Raw genomic sequence first — 15,245 nt, 5'->3', positions numbered from 1 at the left:
ATATTTTTCTTTAGGCTATCTTAAGAGATTTTTGCCCTTAGTCTTGGATATCTAGCAGTCTTTTACCATATGTATGATAGCAATGAGCCATTAGCTCTTTACCAAAATTTACTTTACAATTCCATAATGCATACCCCAGCCTGGGGAAGTAATGATAAATTAATGATAAAATGTTGATATTAATAATGTTTGATATTGAGAAAACTGTCAATCCTTGTGGAAATCTTATTTACCGTATATACTCGCCTATAAGGCGGTTGTATTTTTTATGCGTAAATTAGAGGGATTGACCCGCTAAAATATTAATCTTTTTATAACTGGCATATAAGTCGGATAAAGAGTATTGGATCAAAGTTTAACTCCCAAAAAAACGACTTATAGCTGAGTATTTACGGTAGTCTTGCAGAAAATCTTGAATGAAGCAGGTCCCTATATTAAACGATTAACAGAGGAGAACAAAGAAGAACAAATGTTATTTGATATAATCAGTTTTTTTTAAAGCAATATGAGCTGAATTTTTGAAAATTTCCTTTTGTTATTTAAATGTGCTGTTATGATAAATCAGTATGTAACTTAAACCTTTATGATCAATTAGACTAAAATAAAATATTAAATTTTTTCAGAACAAAGGTTTTTGTACAATGGAATGTATACTATTATATGAGAAATCAATATTGTACAGGATGATAATAATGTAATTTTCCTTCAATCAAAGCTTAAAATCAGTTCTTCCATCACAAATATAAACAATAGAAGTTTATAAACGTTCTTTTTTTTGCCATTGTAATAGTTAATTCCAATATTGCAACAAAAATTTTTGTCATCAAAGTTGCAGCTCGTATTGCTTTAAAACATGTTTGATCCCCTACACACATTCAAGATATTTATTTTATATGTATTCATATTACAGGGATATACTTGGTCTCTCTAATAGCATAGCAGCTGCTATAATCTCCTCTAAGAATTTGGGACAATCTGCTACTCTAGAACCACTTTACCAGAAATCTTATTCTAAGATCAAAATTCCAATTTACGGTCAAACCTCGTTATCTCGAATTCAACGGGACCAAGAAAATACTTTGAAATATCCAAGGATTCGAGATATCAAGTGTAAAATACTTAAAGAATAAGTGTTTGGGACTTCAAAATCACTTTGATATATCCATGGTATTCAGAATATCAGTGTTTGAGATACCAAAGTTCAACTGTATAATATGTAGATTAAAGCAATCATTATATTGGTGGTGCTTATAACATGGTCTACACCTAAAATGTATGCACTAAGAATAGTAGTTTTCTTGCACTTGGTCCAAAATTAAGACACATCCATTGAATGTAAAGAAATATCACTTATGGAAAAGAAATCATTAAGCTAATTTGATTAAACCTCTTGTTAATTTCTTTGAGGTTAATAGAATAATTTACAAGGTATAAGTTCTCTTGAAGAAGATCATCTTACTCATCTGGGCAGTTTATTTTTATTCTACTGAATCATCATGTTGACCTCACAAGTTCAACAATTTTACATATGTTGTACGGGAAGTGATAGCAGTTAAACATCGACTTAAAAAACATTGATAGATTAATATATATCATTTATTAATTATTATAGTTACTCAGGTATAAACAAAAGAGCAATGTTTTAAAATGAAGCATTTATTTATAAATGAAATATTACATGTACATATGTATATGCAAAACTTCTGTCATGAATAGTCCATTTTTAAATGGAAATATTATGTTGTCTATAAATTAAGGTATGGAGTTAAATACTTTAATGCCTTGGGTCATTGCTACAAAATGCTTCAGCTGATTTCTAGATAATTAAAAAAAATACTTTCATTTTAATTCTTCATACATGCCATTGTAATCACAAGAATTTTTTTCTTCATTTGATCTTTCAGAAGCATCTTCAAAAGACTTAACAGTTTCCTTTTTAGAAAGACCATTTTCTGAGGAAGTTGCAGTCACTAAATCCAGGCTTTCAGTGGGAATTTGAGCACAATCTGTGTCTTTCATTGAATTCTCACAATCCTTGCTTTGACTTTGGTCCTCTGCCTTTACAGGCTGAAGCAATGCTATAGAAGAATGGCTTTCAGTAGGAAGTTTAATGTCAAGCACATCATGATTTAAGTCTTCACACAAAATATCTTTTGATCCAGCTCCAGAAATATTTACACTTTTGGTGTTAGAATCACACACGTTTCCAGGCTGGTTGTTCTCTTCAATGTCTACTAAAGTTTTCTGAGCTGTTTGATCAGTTTCAACTAAACTACATGCCATTCCAACATTTTCTGGTTCTCTATTGTCTTCTGCATGGTCATTGGTCAAAGACTGTGCTGGTTCTTGACCCTCATCCATCAATTCCTGTGGGGGAGCAGAGGGACTTTTTTGATACACATTGTCCCAGTCTGCCTCTTTTGCTGCTGGGTTTATGTCACAAATCTCCTCATATTCAGACTCAATCACAAGTTTACGATCTTCCCCTAAATCCCCAATGATGTAGTCATTTGGTCCAGAGCGTTCAACACGGCAACCTAAATCAACAGGGGATTCTAAAATTTAAAGCAGTTTGTAATGTAAATGCAGAATGAAAATTCCATCAATGAATATTTGTGGTTTTATGTTAATGTATTTTTAATAAATGTAATATATTCTTTGATATTCAACATCTCATTTAGATACTTATTTAGATATGTGGAATTACAGAATGCCACTGCCATTATTACAAACAGATAGAATGCCATATGTAACATACCGTCAGCATTTTCATACTCCTTCTTGTATGGACAAAAGATGAATCTGTGAGTATAAAATAGAATATTTATACTAAAATCAAAATGGATATTCTGTAAATCATATTTTTTGTGCTATGACTCTTGATGTGGAGCTTTCAAGCTTCTGTGAAATATTTTGTGAAGCATTAATACAATTAGTCTCCAAAGTCATATAAAATTATTTTTTTTCACTCTTAATTTAAATCAAACTTCAATTTGTTTTTAAATTTTAAAACTTGGAATTTTTTCCCATTAAACATGTTTTTGTCCCCTATACAAATCTTGAAATGTTAAAAACTGGTTATAATTTAAGCTCAACAGGCTTGTATTGACTAGATATTAAATTGAACAAGATGTGTTTGTGAAACACTGATGCCCCCGTATGGCAGTTTATGGCGAAGGTTAAAGTTTCTCAAATGCAAGTCAAAATCCAGGCCAAAAGATAAAAAATGTTGGTACCCAAAGAAAGGTCTTGTCTCGAGGAATATACCTGTGAAATTTGAAAGACCTAGCTGCAACTGTTCAAAAGTTATGGCCAAGGTTAAAGTTGTTTAAAAGTAAGTAAAACGTCAAGGTCAAAGTGGTTGGTATCCAAAGGAAGGTCTTGTCACAAGGATTACCTATGGAAAGAATGTAAGCCCTAGCACCAACCATTCAAAAGTTATGGCCAAGGTTAAAGTTTTTCAAAAGTAGGTCAAACTCCTATGTCAAGGTCAAAGGGTCAAAGTGTTGGTATCCAAAGGAAGGTGATGTCACAAGGATTACATATGTGAAGTATGAAAGCCCTAGCATCAACCATTCAAAAGTTATGGCCAAGGTTAAAGTTTTTCAAAAGTAGGTCAAACTCCTATGTCAAGGTCAAAGGGTCAAAGTGTTGGTATCCAAAGAAAGGTGATGTCACAAGGATTACATATGTGAAGTATGAAAGCCCTAGCTCCAACTATTCAAAAGTTATGGCCAAGGTTAAAGTTTTTCAAAAGTAGGTCAAACTCCTATGTCAAGGTCAAAGGGTCAAAGAGGTTGATATCCAGAGGAAGGTCTTGTCACAAGGAATACACCTGTGAAGTTTGAAACCCCAAGCACCAACTGTTCAAAAGTTATGGCCAAGGTTAAAGTTTTTCAAAAGTAGGTCAAACTCCTATGTCAAAGTCAAATTTGTTGGTATCCAAAGGAAGGCCTTGTCACAAAGAATACACATATGAAGTTTGAAACCCCAAGCATCAACTGTTCAGAAGTTATGGCCAAGGTTAAAGTCTCATAAATTTTTGCAAAAGTGGGTCAAACTCCAAGATCAAGGTCAAAAGGTCAAATATGATGGTACCCAAAGAAAGGTCTTGTCACAAGGAATACACATGTGAAATATGAAAGTCATAGCTCCAATCAATCAAAAGTTATCGGCAAGGTTAAAGTTGACAACAGACAAACGGACAAACAGACAAACAGACAGACAGGACAAAAACAATATACCCCAGGGATCTTACGATCCAGGGGAATATTGATTGATTGTATGTTGTTTAACGTCCCTCTCGAGAATTTTTCACTCATATGGAGACACCACCATTTGCCGGTGGAGAGCTGCAAATTTTGTCTTATACTCGGCACTTACGGCCATTGAGCAGTGAGGGATCTTTTTCGTGCCAGCACCTACTGCGACACGGGACCTCAGTTTATACAGTCTCATCCGAAGGACCGGTCTCCACATCCCACAGTGGGATTCGAACCCGTGACGTAAGGATCAACTCCTTACTTCGCGACTCTAGAGCAGATGCTCTAACCACTTCGCCCGCGTGGCGACTCTGGGGGAATAAAAATTCAAAGAATATGAAATATTTGATAAACGAAATTAAATCATTTTACATATGAATTCTACCCTCCTGCTGCTGTTTTATGAAGGAAGGAGGATGAGAATCTAGAAATTAATTTTATATTGCCTAATCCTTTCTCTTTTTTTGTTTCTGTTTTTGATGATACTGTTGTAATAGACCTGTACCCTGAATGTCTCTTCCTGCACACACTGATGACGATGATGATGATAAGAATGATGAAAGCAGCAGAGGCACATCCGAACGTGATAGCAAGGAATCTCTCATCAGATTCATCCTCAGCTTGTCCTTCTGCAACAAACAGGTATGGCTCATTTACTCATAAGACTGTTAACTGTGCAACAAACAGGTGTGGCACATGTATCATAAGACTGTTAACTGTGCATACTGTAAATCACAATTTATTGGCTAGAACTTTATTTTCACGTAATTACATGAGACCCTCTGCTCACAAAAATTTTCCTCTCGCATTGTATTATCAAATGTTATATATAATAATAACCAAATTATGTCTCGCTAATACTGTAAAATCACATATTTTCGTAAGGTAAATTTTTCGTGGTTTGAGCAGAAACTATGGGTTTGTGGGGATTTGATTTCATGGATGAAGAATAGTTGAGTATTTATGTATATGACATTTTACATTTCATGGTGGAAATGAATTTGTGGGTCTCTTCGTACCTTGAAAACATAATGAAAATTAAACACCCACGAAAATTAGTGATTTCACAGTAAATACCAAATAAATTTCTTGCCGAAATAAGGTGTCATGAAAAGTTGGTGATCTACAGTACAGTTTACAGGGTTATTTTTGCCTTGAGTATCACACTTTTGCCCTGTTTTAAATTTAAGTTTTAAAGAGGTATAGTATACGACTTAGTATACAGCATGGCTTACAATATAGCGCATTTACAAACATCCGAAATATTTCAGTGATATTTTATGATATTCAGTTAATCAAGCTATGAACAAATACAAAGTATACCAGTGTTTGATAGTTGCATGTACATGCTATAATTAAGTCCTTTATTTGGTAATTGTTAACACATAATCTTACCAGGCTTGCAGTCCTTCTCCCCAGGGCAGCACTCATACACCAGTCTGTACTGCTGGTGCTGGGGTAACTCAATGTAGGTGATCCTGTCAAAAAATTGAGATGTCAAGTTAGAAAAAAAAAATCAATACTCTGAAATACTTTTAATATCATATTTGCATCAATCATATTGTATCGATCACCTTCTTGAAGACCAGTTTCATTTTAAAAAAGAAGAATTTTACTTCATTGACATCAGATAAAAGATTAAGCCAAGAAAAATCAGTACTTTACAAAGAAAAGCATATTCCCCCTAAATGAGAAATATGTCAGATCCCATGTACATTTTGTTTTCAGGATTGTTAACCCACATATATTTAGGCAAGAATTTTTTCCCATAAAATTCATATACATAAGATATTTAATTAATTTGAAGCTCATTTTCTGATGAAGTTGCAGGAACAAGTTTTGAGGAATACAGTTGTAGTATGGAAGCCAAAATGTACAAGTACTAGAACTCAAAGCTAAATGTTATCAGAAGGAAGAAAAACCAAGTTTTGTTGATTAATGTGTATTGAAATGAAAATATCAAACCTTTGTAATATATATTTTGATAACATGTTTCAGTTCTGACACTTCATGAGTGTATGACATTATTGATATTTTTTTTCTCAAAGGCATTTTTTTTTCTTCAAAATGTGCTTATAAATGCCTATATGTGCAAAGTATCAAACCATACCTTCACAAATGTCCTAAAAATATTATCAATGTATTTTCTTAATAATTATTTGTAAGGGTATAGAAGACATTCATGTAATAACATATGTAACAAAACAGGATAAGAAGTGTGGTACATGTAGAAGTGGTACAAAAGTGTCTCGCTAAAATCTGGGAGTTGAGTAATATATATATATCTATTTTCATTTGCAACAGAACAATGTTGAAATTAACCTTAAAATCTTAGAAATAATAGATTTTAGCAAATTAAAATGTCAAGGATTTCATCTGTCAATGTATAATTTGAAATATTGATGAAAATTAGCAAATTTCCATGGCAACCAACACCCACATATGTATCTTATTTTGAGCAAACTTTTTTTTTCATTCTTGAAAATGTGACAAATTACAGTTCTTTAAAAAAAATTATTTTCCTTTTGCTCTCGTAAAGAATCAGGATGTTCAGGAATTTTATTGGGATGCAGTTAAATCCATAATTGTACACAAGAGATTATCGAGAATGAAAATTTCCCATAGTTGTTTCCATCTGATCGGCATTTTTCAGCAGGATAAAATGCTTAGCCATGCATGAATAACCTTTATTGGTAGTCCAGTCATGTTACTTAAATTAATTAAATTAGCGTGTTTTGTAATTCGCTGAGTAACCATGAATGCTGATAGAACTGGAACCAATACGTTATTGTGTTTTATTCATTTCCTCCACTGATAGGAGAAATGCACATCTATCCCATGAGAGAGCAATATACAAATGTTCAACAATTCCATTAAACTTCCGCTACAATCCTATGAGGAAAAAGAATAAAAGTTTTGTTTTTTTTTATCTGTGGACTTTTCATATTGATTTCGGTGGGCTGCCATTATGAAAAGTGATTGGGGAATAAAATTTGGAATAACATATAAGATAGAGACGGCGATGATTTTCTTTTTTTATCTCTATGTCTTGTCGTCATCAGTCTTCCAGCACAAACCCAGATACAGCCTCGTCGCAGATCACTCTGATTAAAACGGCAATTTATACTGCGAAATTTCCATAACAGGACATAAAATTTGTACAGCTTACGATAAATAGCTCCCCATTTATTGGACTCCATTCTTGATTAATGACCTTAAACATTTCCACATGACAAATTAAAAGACATTTGGCTAAAGATTCCTGATAGCTTCCCTCTACTCAGTGGCCATTGTCGCTATGAAATTGATGTACAATTACGAGATTTTCAAACACTTTTGTGGCAGAGGCCAAGGAACATAGAAGTTCATTGTTTGCTTTTCTGGAAAAAAAGATCTTGATTCCCCACTAATGGAATCAATTGCTTTCTGCCATAATGGAGGGATAAAATAAACGAGACACTTTTATCCTGCATTAGTAAACATGGTGTTACAACATCCCTCTATTTGTTTCTCTGTGTTGTTATTTGATTGCAACAACTTCAGCCTTAGAATCCTTTGTTTGTTTGATGTTTTATAAGAGGAGGTCCAAAGCAGTTAGACCCATACTTCAAAGAAGTGTTCAAAACATCAAATACAGTGTTTCAATTTGAAAATTGCATAGAAGCAGAGACATTATTTTTTTTAGAATAAATGCCGAACAGGAAGGGTAATGATCATTATAGCGTAATTAATTTTTACAGCAGTTGGGATCATGGTTGATTTTTTTCTGATGTTACATCAAATGATTTTTCCCTTGAATTTTCAAAACTAATTCAATAAATGTAAAATAATTAGCACTTTAATGCATATTATAGTCAGTGAAATTTTGTAAGACTTTGATCTGTGCCTTTATGTCATAAATCTATAGAAATGATTCTAAAATATCAAGAATCTGTACATGTACCTAATAGGCTTTCACACCATTAAAACTGAAAATGCTTTTGAATGCAATTACTTAAAATATATAATTTTTAAGCATTTATATCAATTTGTAAGAAACCAAATACAAGTAAAAAATGTATTTAGAAGAAAAATAGATTTTTAAAATTTTATGTTTAACCCTCATAAATGAGATGTCTAAGAATATTTTTATTACCAAAATTAGGCAGTGTCTCAATCAAAAACTGATAATAGTCTACCAGCTTATAAAGTGTTCAGGTATATTCAAATACAATGTACTACTGGTCATTAATAGCAAATATACATAAGCAAGATAATCTAGGACAACATTTTCATTAGTGGATCACTGCAAAATTTAGACTGATTATTTAAGACAGTCTTACTCATATTTGGTACCACAGTCTGAGTGGGTGACCCATGTCCAGGCTCGGTCCCAGTTCGAACATTTTGCAGGAATGCGTCTGGTCTGCGGCACTTTCGTAGTCACTCCCTCAACCCTTAAAAGAAAATTTTTAATCATTATGTACTTAAAATTTATATCCATTTTTTGGTTTAATAGAAATGTATGAGTTTATCTTGACCCAAAAAATGTCAATTAACTCTTCATCATATACACTGGGTTTCATTCAGACATTAGATTACAATACATGTATCAAAAACAGTTTGTTTGCAAGCATCCAACTTACGAACCAAGTCAAAATTAACCCCCTTCCCTGGACCCCCCTTCCTGTAAAAAAATCACTTCAAAAATATATGCATCATCTGATTTCACTACCTGGGCACAAATCTTTTTCCTGGATTATTTTCTTGATCATAAACCTTTAATAATAATTTTTCCAAGAGATTGAGAGATTGTTATTTTTGATGTGAAATAATCATTTCATTTTTGAGACCATTCTTGCAGGAAATTAAAATCTTCTGACAGAGAAAAATCAATCTTTTTAATCATCGTAAATCTGTTAGAAATCTGTACGGCTTTGGAATGAAACTATTTTTTGACATAAAAAATGATGACAAATTTTTGTCATTCCCAGCATAATGATCAACATAATCTCCTATATATCGCTTTGTTATCACGCAAGTTCTGAGTTCCAGAAAATGGATGGCAAAAGACTGTATTTCTGGTTTGAGACTTCTTACTTCTAAAAATCATCTTAAAAATAAATTCTGACTTGTTACTTCAATCAATTAAAAAAAACTCTAAAAGAATTCCATTTTTTTTTAAAATTACAATTTTTAATGACTTTGCCTGTTTGGCCATTAATATGAAGAAATGTGTTTCTTGATAGTAAAAATCAAATAATATTAAAACTACATTTGGTACAATGCTTCTTTCTGGGATATATGACAAAAGCAGGACATTCAGACATTTTCTTCTTTTTTTTTTTAATATGAAACTCGTTACTCTTCATTTTCTAGCCCACTGAAGAACTAATTTGCCAGAATCAGATGATAGCAAAGTTTATCCCTAATCCCCATAACTTTGACTCTCCATCTCATCATAACACTAATGACTGCCGTGAACTTTGTATCAATAAAATTATTCCAGCATGTAAAATTCATCAGTGATTCGCTATTGCCAGTTTTGATGATAGATTAAGGAAGTGCTGAGATATCCTGTGAATTTTTGTCTAATCAGATTGGTTTTGATGTTTGGGGGTTTGGTAAGTCAGGGAGGTGGAGGAGGGATCGTGAACACGCTGTCATCCTGCCGTTTCATCAGTAATTAAATCAATACATAATTATTGCTGTAGTATCACTTTTGCAGCCCGGAACCCTTCATTAAATTTTCTGATATCTCAGCCAGAATGCATATCAAGTATTATCTTACATAAAAATCACATTTAAATAAAAATTCTTCTCCTTTCTGAACTTCACAGCTCTGAATGTTTGATTTTTTTTTAACTTTTAGCAGCTTATTTTTCCATTTCTTCAGAGAATCAATAATTTGGCAGATTGAATATGAAACTCGGAGAAGTATTATCAGACAGATGTATAATCCTATTAACTATAAGGGAATGTGATCTGTAGTCATGAATCAGGTAAATTATCCAAAAGTCACTGTCTGATTAAATTTTAGAGGTGGTATGTTGTCACCAATAGATAGAATTTTTTTTAAAAAAATCTTATTCCCGTACTAAATTATTACCAGCAGCTATATAACCTAATGTAAGAGTTGATTCATGATGCACAGAAAATCATGCTTCCAATATGGGAAATTGATTCTTTTTTTTTTTTGGATAATATAGGTACAAGTTCAAATACAAATTGAGAAAAAATATTTGGGAATTTTATTTTTGCTACGATTTTTAAGTGTTAAAGCAAAAGTTTATAATTAATTTTATAGATGTATCCCATTCTCAGAGAACTGAATAATTATGTGGTTTGATAAAAAAAAAAAAAATTAGAGAAGAAGTTTCCTAAACCAGACTGCATTTCACATAGCAACAACATCTTTATATATACATGGTATGCCAAAATATTTCTTCGACTGAATAATGTATGATATGAAAAAGAATATCGGAGTTTTGACAGTGACGCCTGAGGGACAACTAAAACATTTCATGCTTTTAGCTTGCTTGAGTGGCCAATAATTGAAAATGACAGAATAACAAGTTAAAGAGCCTCAATGTTCTTAGCAGGGTTACACATGACCATAGCTCGCTAACGTTGCATTATTAGAAATGTCTCCCAAAGGATTTTAAAAAGATTAACTGCAACAGACAAGCAAATATCCCTGATTATATTTTTGCATTTCTGTTTTCATTAGTAGTATGGAATTGGAAAGAATTAGTTATTCCTACTTGCAAACATCGTTTCCTTTTTTCACCCCAAAAGGAAATTTGAGAGAGAAGGATTGGGTGATATCTTTGACTTACACTCTCCTTTTTTCAGTTGTTTTCATTTTCCAGATTGCAAGACTTGGTATTGATTTCCAATATTCAATTACAGACTTGTTGGCATCCAAATGGATATTCATTTTGAAAAATAGAGTAATAACAATTCAAAACAGTGGCAAGAAAATTTTTCAGTCTTCTTCATCAAAATGTATGAATTATGTATACCGTGCTCCTGCATTAATCATGCACTGCTAAAAGCTTTTTGTGGAATAAGATTTATTTAGTAGAATAAATCACTCTCATTTTTTTCTTTCTGTTTTTCAATCCCAATTTGGTATTTGCATGAGGAAATGATGTCTCTGTATAATTTAATTGTTTTTCATGGACATAATCATTTTATTGCAGGATCAATGGTTTTGAATCATTTTAGAAATATAACAATTCTAATTTAATTTTACTTGAGTAACAAAACATCCATCAAAAAGTGCAATTAATGGTAGAGTTACAAAATTTAATCTTTTTTACCTTTCTTTCATTTTAGAGGAATAAGGATAACACATTTTTGTGGGGTTAATTTTGGCCTATCACAAGGATATTGAAATTAAGGACTAAAATGTAGGGTAGAATATTAACTGAGAATTTTTTTCTTAAGATTCATCTTTCAGTTTCATGTTCTGTTATCAATTTTTCCCTTTCTTTTTGTCTTTGAAATTAAAATTACTGCATTCTGCAGTCTGCAAACAGTTATTGAAAAAAAAATATTTTCAATTAACTCCAAGGCCTTTTACTTATTCACATATTGATTTAATATCCAATGAACATTTCCGATCATGCTTGGTTAAAAAATTTAAAACTTGGTTCGTCACATGCATGCAATATAATACATTGTACATAAGTACATATGGAGAGGATCCCTGCCCCATCCCCACCCACCCTAACTCTCCAATGTTGTACATCCCCTTGGGACTATTAATTTGATTTTTTTTAATTAATGATTTAATTTTTTTTCTTCAGATTTATTAACAATGTATTCCATGTGATGTCTAGAAATAAATGATAATTCTACCTGAGACGCCGACTGCATAATGGATATTTTTTGTAGAATAATGACTAAAACTTATCACAAGGAATACATTGTAAATATAATTTTAAAAACAATATCCATCAGTCCCGAAAAGTATCTATGGGGAGGATGTCCCCTGTTCACAAGAGCTTTTAATAGTCTTCACAGTTTTGAAACGAGCACATTAAAAACAAAAACGTAACATGCACTTCCATCAGTAAAGACTATAATTTTGTTCTTAAATTTACCTCTTTGTGCACAATTTTCTGTCAGCTAGGGACGGTGGCAAAGAGATGAAGATGATACACATTAAAAGAACCACAGTGCCCGAACACGTCATCATGATATCTGAAATTTAAAGAGATAAATCAAAATTTTGTAGCAAGAATTTCAGGGAGTTCTCAGTTGTTTAAATCACGTTTTTGATAAACTTAGATAACAGCGTTCGCAGTTTTGTGGATGCGGATGATTTGAATACGTTTGGTTTCGTAATTTTCCTTATCAGAGACTAAACAAAAGATATTTCAATTTTGTTATATTCATTGACAATCTGTTCCATCATGAATGGAAGAATCACACAACAATTATTTTTTAAGATGTTACGGAAACTTTTAATTTATCACGATTTGATTTGACCATTCCATCTGTTCTTAAATTTGGAATTTATTGGAGGCACATGTTGGTAGTGAATACATTTTATATACCCTAGTTTGAGTTTTCTTTTTGTAGGAATTGACAGTGAATCAGCTTTTTAAAATAGACATGGTCTCACAAAGTTAAAATTTGGTAATTTTGAAAATGACGGTGAAGTAATGAAGAATTTGATTCTTTAAAAAAGGATACTTTTTGATAACAAAAAAGTAACTACTGTGTTGTAGAATTTTATCGCAGAGATTCAATATAAACAAGTGCAACATGAAGCTTCATTGGTTACGCCCATGCTAACTTTGATTAATTTGAATTATTTATGCCAATAATCAAAAATAAAATTCATCGTCTCTCTTTTTTCCCCAGTTCCCCCCTATTCACAGTTTATTAATGAAATAATGAAAAATTAACTTCATATATTGATCCGAAGTATTTTTTTTATATTGATTAAGCAATATTCAAAAAGGTTACCTTGCTTCTTAAGATAATAATATTCCTCTGATTGTAGCACAACCGTCTGTTTGCAGGGAAAACATTTATTTTGAAGACAAAATATCGAGAAAATCTTATCAAAACAGACTAGACACGTAATATACCTTCAGAAAGCATTAATGATTGAATGTTTAAGAGAACATTAAAATTCGTTCGTGCGGGTTTTTCCATGATGCTAGAGTACAGACACGCTTCACCCAGCAGGTTGCAGAAGAACCCTGTTGCAAAACTTTTAAGAGCGAGAGACAAAATAGACGAAAATCTCATTAAAACGGAAAATCTTCCTTAAACCCAATTCCGTTTTTCGCATCAACTTTTAGAAACTATTGACTCTAGCAGGTAAAGACGTCGATGCGTACTTTGATGTTTGGGTGTGTATAGAAGTTGGTCATTGATCTCGGGGTACTGTGTTTGAATAGTCCGCTATATACTTATGTGCTTCTGATCAGCTGTTTGTCGAAAGGTTGTAAATACCCTTACCTGTACATTGTAATTCCCTCTATGTCTTATTCATGCAAAAACTGGAAGATTTATACATTATATATTTCTTATACTGAGAATTGTACATGTATTAAGTTCGTGTATAAACGAATAGAGTAACAGTAGAGAACTTCAGGGGAGGGGCGCAAACGGCGGGTATTTTCCCCTTGGAATCACCCCACCTTTGCATTTTCGTTTATAGCTTGGAAAAAAGTTATCATAACTTCTGAAAATGTTAAAAGTACATTTAATAAACTATTTTTACTAATCAAAAGCATAACAAACAATTATATCAGAATTCACTGTCCTTTTTCTTGTCAGGAATTTTTATTACCCCCTCCCCCAAATAAAAAATCGAAATCCTTGTTCAGTCACCGATTACTATTAAATATTTATTGTGTTAATGAATTATCATTTAATGTTCTTCACATAATAGATTAATTAATATACAGTTGTTTATGTATAAACATATGTAGATAATTGAACCTATAAAACCTATGGTACATTATTGTATTTTCTTGTAATTGAAATAAACAAAGAAAAGTTCAACGGGTTGTTTTAAAAAAAATATTAAGTTTTCAATGCCTCTTATTAATTTTTTTAAGGGACACCTCATCAAATATTTTCACCATTTTCTTATTTGAAAAGCTATACGTTATTGAAATTTTTCGATTAAAAATTCCCAGTTTATTACAATGGCGGATATTGGACGTAATGGGTTTCAGATTTTAATTATTGTAAGGGCAAACTTAGGAACAAACACCATATGAATTGTTCTCATTCTCAAGTTTCAAAAAAATCTTTAGCATCGAGTCGATAGTATTGAAAAATTTCAGGCCGTTGTTAATCAGTAGCAATACCCGATAAATAATTAAAAAAAACAAAACATGGGGATATTTATTGACAGGAGCTCTTTAAATGCAGTGTTAAAACAAATCTTTTGGTGCACATGTTATCATATTTATTTATTTATTTATTTTATTTATCGGTTTGTTTATTAATTGTTAATTGAGTTAATTTACATGTATTTTTGAAGGTTTGCCTTATTGTAATGGAGTAAAAAAAGATAATGCAATCATATAAAATATAAAGTTTCAATTTTAAGTAAATTGGGTATCTCGGTATATTCTTGAGAATATCACATATATTTCTTTCCAGAAATTGTCTTCTTTTTTTTCAGAATTCAAGAAATTGAAGTTAAGAGACACTGCTAAAAATTATTGGCAAAATGGATTCTTATTGTGAAAGGACCAAATGGCAAAAACTAGAGTCATACTCATTTACAATACAAATGAAGAGACAAGGAATTGGTAGTCAATGAGAGAACAATGCGACACGGTTAAATTAATTTTGCATCCTATCCAATTGACTACCCTTAATGACGCATCTTTGTCATATTGTTGTGACCGAAATATTACAAGTATGTTCTAATTATTGTACACGAAGCCATTATTCAGTTATCGGAGGAAAAGATTAGCCTCCTTCTCCCGCTCCCTTCAAAGCTCAGGAACTACTTAACGT

General features: G+C 32.0%; 1 protein-coding gene across 1 annotated transcript; it reads right to left on the bottom strand.

The window, feature by feature from the left end:
- Positions 1-1,595: 1,595 nt before the first annotated feature.
- On the bottom strand, positions 1,596-13,297 carry LOC133205650 (uncharacterized). The gene is made up of 7 exons (XM_061341496.1): positions 13,224-13,297; positions 12,353-12,452; positions 8,585-8,698; positions 5,658-5,740; positions 4,768-4,891; positions 2,759-2,802; positions 1,596-2,555 (listed from the first exon to the last, which is right to left on the bottom strand). Exons 2-7 carry the CDS (start codon positions 12,445-12,447, stop codon positions 1,840-1,842), a joined length of 1,176 nt encoding a protein of 391 aa, XP_061197480.1. The 5' UTR covers positions 12,448-12,452; positions 13,224-13,297; the 3' UTR covers positions 1,596-1,839.
- Positions 13,298-15,245: the final 1,948 nt, after the last annotated feature.

This window comes from Saccostrea echinata, unplaced genomic scaffold (assembly GCF_033153115.1).
Source record: "Saccostrea echinata isolate AGI-Se365-2 ecotype Australia unplaced genomic scaffold, CSIRO_AGI_Sech_v1 ptg000054l, whole genome shotgun sequence".
In the NCBI taxonomy this organism is placed as follows: Eukaryota; Metazoa; Mollusca; class Bivalvia; order Ostreida; family Ostreidae; genus Saccostrea; species Saccostrea echinata.
The sequence above is the reverse complement of the archived record's forward strand: the minus strand, read 5'-3'. Positions and strand labels throughout refer to the sequence as shown.